Source organism: Pteropus vampyrus, unplaced genomic scaffold (genome assembly GCF_000151845.1).
Source record: "Pteropus vampyrus isolate Shadow unplaced genomic scaffold, Pvam_2.0 Scaffold138, whole genome shotgun sequence".
Classification (NCBI taxonomy): Eukaryota; Metazoa; Chordata; class Mammalia; order Chiroptera; family Pteropodidae; genus Pteropus; species Pteropus vampyrus.
This window is the reverse complement of record NW_011888919.1, coordinates 32711-36073: the sequence shown is the minus strand read 5'-3', so window position 1 is coordinate 36073 and position 3363 is coordinate 32711. Positions and strand designations below refer to the sequence as shown.

Genomic DNA, 3363 nt, shown 5'->3' with positions numbered 1-3363 from the left:
TTATGAAGATGTCCCGGGGGCCGTAAGGTGGCAGAGGAGGGAACGTCCAGAAACCCACGAGCTGCCAGACACCAGGGAGAGACCCCCAGACCTCCGAGGTCCTGGCTGTGGGCCCAGATCATGCTCCCAAGTGCTGTTGGACCACATTGGGGCCCCTCTTGAAAGAGAAGGTAAGGATGAAGGGAAGGAGGGAGGGGAGGAGGGAGGGGTGGAGGGAGGGAAGGAGGGAGGAGACAGGGAGCGCACTGGAACTCGAATTCGAGAAACAGAATCTTAATCCCTGTTACATGGGAGCCCACATCAGAGTCCAGACTCTGGGAATGGACTCCGGCAGGCCGACAGGAAATCTTTTGCAAGGATTCAAATGTATCATCCATCTCAGGTCCCTAGGAAACAGCCATTCTCAAACCCCGCGACTTCTAGGAAACCCGCCAAACAGCCTCGTGCCCGGGGGAACGAGCCCTTTGACTCACGGATTCTACTAGAGGAAAGTCTTTTACCTTTGTCGTCCTGTACGACACACGCACCGGAGAGGCATGCGCATCAGCACTGGGCAGCTCTGTGCGTCTCCAGGGGCTGGTGCCCAGGTAACTGGCACCCAGGGCCCAGGAACAGCAGGAGCCCAGTCCGAGTCCCCTCTCGTGCCCCTTGGTTGCACCCCGCTCATGTAGAATCCTCCTGCCCATTTAAAATTTGATGCGATTGGGGTCCTCCGGGCGAATCTCCTGCGTGTCCGTGCACGCACGTGACGTGGAGGAGGGCCATCCGCGTCCACTCTCGCCATCGTGGGACATTCCGCCGCGTGAATGCAGCGCCACCCGTGAGAGGATATTTGGGTGCTTTCCCATCGTGGGCTGAATGTTTCAGAACATGTCTTTTGGTGAGCATCTGCGTGTGCCTGCGCTTGGCCCAAAGCAGGGAAGGGCCTACGCTCCGGAAAACGGGAATAATAGGAATAATCCTGACATCCTAGGACGTGGGAATAACGCGGCTACTCATCTCACAGGGTTGCCATAAGGGTTATTTATGCCTGGTACACCACAGGCGCTTGGTAAATGTCATCTGTCATTTGAATGATTATAAAATAATCATCCTGGTGATTATATTTTACATGCAGGGGAAGCAACCTGTGTGCAGATGGGAAAAGGGACCCGAGGCACGGGGAGCCGGAAAGACGGAGGGATGATGCGGGGAGCGTCGGCCGTGCCCGTTTCTGTGGAATGTGTTGAAAGAGAAACAGCATAGACTGAACTGGTTATCTGCAGAAAACGGCCGGGCTTTTAATCGGTGAGAGCAGGGAAGGGTGGGGTCCCATGGTGGGGAGGGGTGCTGCTCCCAGATAACCCGAGGAAGTGACAGCGGCGAACGCTGGCACTGCATTCTGAGCCCCTTACTGCTATCGGCCTGGTGGAGTCTCGTAATCCCCTGCAAGGTGAGTCTAGTATTATTATTACTCTCATTTTGTGGATGAGGATGCCGAGGCACAGAGAGGTTAGGGGACTTGCCCAAGGCCACACCGCTGGTGAGGGTTTGAGTTTTTAAAGCCTGCTCGCGTTTACTCTAGTGATGAAAATCATATGAAAGCAGAGTGCCAGACCCAAACACACACCTGTGGAGTGGCCTGGCCTCCTGGAAGCAACTTGGCAGGGCAGAGGGGGCAGAGGTGAGCGCCCCAACTTCCCCTCTGTCTTTCCTGTTGTGTCAGCCATGGCTGGAGTCTTGGGCCGTGGGGGTCGGGTCGCTCTATGCCAAGTGTTGACACGTATTAACTGCTCAAGGTCTCCCAAAACCCAGGGGGGTAGCTTCACCTCGGTGTCTCTCGTTCCTCAAACAGAGAGGTCTAGAGAGAGCCAGCTGAAACTGAGTCACAGACCCCGAGTGTCCTAGTGGGTCAGCTGGCTGTGCTGCCTTCTAACTCTCTGGAATGTAAGATTTTTGCATGATAATGTTGTAGGGTGAGTTCCAGAGTGGGGCTAAGTTCAAAGACTGGGCTTTGACTTGCTTAGGTGAGTGACCTCTGGTAAGTTACCTAACTTCTCTCTGCCTCATCTGCAGAATGGGTATAATGGTGGTATTAAAGTGAGAGCGCTGTTATAAGGATTAAACAGTATGACATTTAAAGTGCTTTAAGCAGCGCCCGGCACATAGCACGAGATGCTAAGCGGTGGCTTCTAATAATAATATTAATAATACCAACAGCGATAGTTATTATCGCTGTGAGAGGCCATGTCGCTTCTCTGCTCTCTCATGCTTCCCAGCTCACGTGGAATTAAAGGGAAAGTCCTTACAATGCCCCCACGTGGCCCCTGATATCTCTCTGCTCCTAATTCCCCCTCAGCTCCTTCGTCCACCTGACTCCAGGCACTCTGGCCTCCGTGTTCCTTGACCGTGACCATCATGTTCCCCGCTCAGGGCCTTGGCACTGGCCGTTCTGTGTGCCTGGAACTCTCTTCTCCCAGATCCCCACACAGCTCTCTCCCTCACCTCCTTTGTGGCTTTGGGCAAACTTCACCTCCTCAGAGAAGCCCTCCCTGACCGCTCCTTTAAAATTCCAACACAGAGAATTAAAGCTTCCCCGTGTACTATTTTTTCCTTTTGCCATAGCACTTATCAGCTTCGGAAATACTGGGTATTGTGCTCATTTATTCCGTTCTGTCGGACTCTTTCAGTCTTGTCCCCTACTGCGGGGGTCCCCAGCCCCTGGGCCACGGACTGGTACTGGTCCGTGTCAGGAACCGGGCCGCACAGCAGGAGGTGAGCAGCAGGTGAGCAAAGCTTCGTCTGTATCTGCAGCCGCTCCCCAGCGCCAGCATCACCGCCTCGGCTCCGCCTCACATCATCAGGCGTTAGATTCTCATGGGAGCACCGGCCCCTGGTGCCGCAAAGGTTGGGGACGGCTGCCCTACTGTGTGTCAAGTGCCTGGAACAGAGCAGGCACTAGGGGGCTGTGTAGAATGAATGAATGAATGATGACTCGTAGAGAATTCAACATATTCTTTTTCCTGCTTTCTTCACACTATCATTCCTTATAAAAATTGCTCTGGGAGGATTCTAGAAATGTTCTATTTCTCAGTCTGGTGGCCAGTCACACAGTCGTGCTCAGGTTGATTGTGAAAGCTAGCGAGTGCACCTGTGCGAGGCATGTGCTTTGCTGTCTGCGTGCTTCACGATGACCCAGTCTGTGTTAAAAAAAAGAGGACGAGATTGCTCCAGAGTCGCATTTTTCATCGCACCAAGCTCCAGAATTGCAGATGAAGAAGAACCGAGTCAAATCCTTTGGCCGTGAATCCATACGAACCTTTCCCCGTCTCGATGGATATTCAGATTCGGATGCTTCAAATTCTAGAATTCCAGGCCTGTGAT

At 53.3% G+C, this 3363-nt stretch overlaps 1 protein-coding gene across 9 annotated transcripts in view; it reads left to right on the top strand.

The window, feature by feature from the left end:
* Nucleotides 1-3363, top strand: part of LOC105297388 (C5a anaphylatoxin chemotactic receptor 2-like) — a 12121-nt gene that overhangs the window by 5622 nt on the left and 3136 nt on the right. Inside the window, exons 1-2 of one of the 9 annotated variants that reach the window (XR_002782215.1) lie at nucleotides 9-170; nucleotides 383-729. Coding sequence is in view for 1 of the 9 variants with exons in the window: in XM_023535209.1 (XP_023390977.1) it covers nucleotides 2857-2886 (30 nt within the window). In the remaining 8 variants the exon portion in view is untranslated. The other 8 variants (XM_023535213.1, XM_023535212.1, XM_023535214.1 and 5 more) reach the window with 8 other exon arrangements.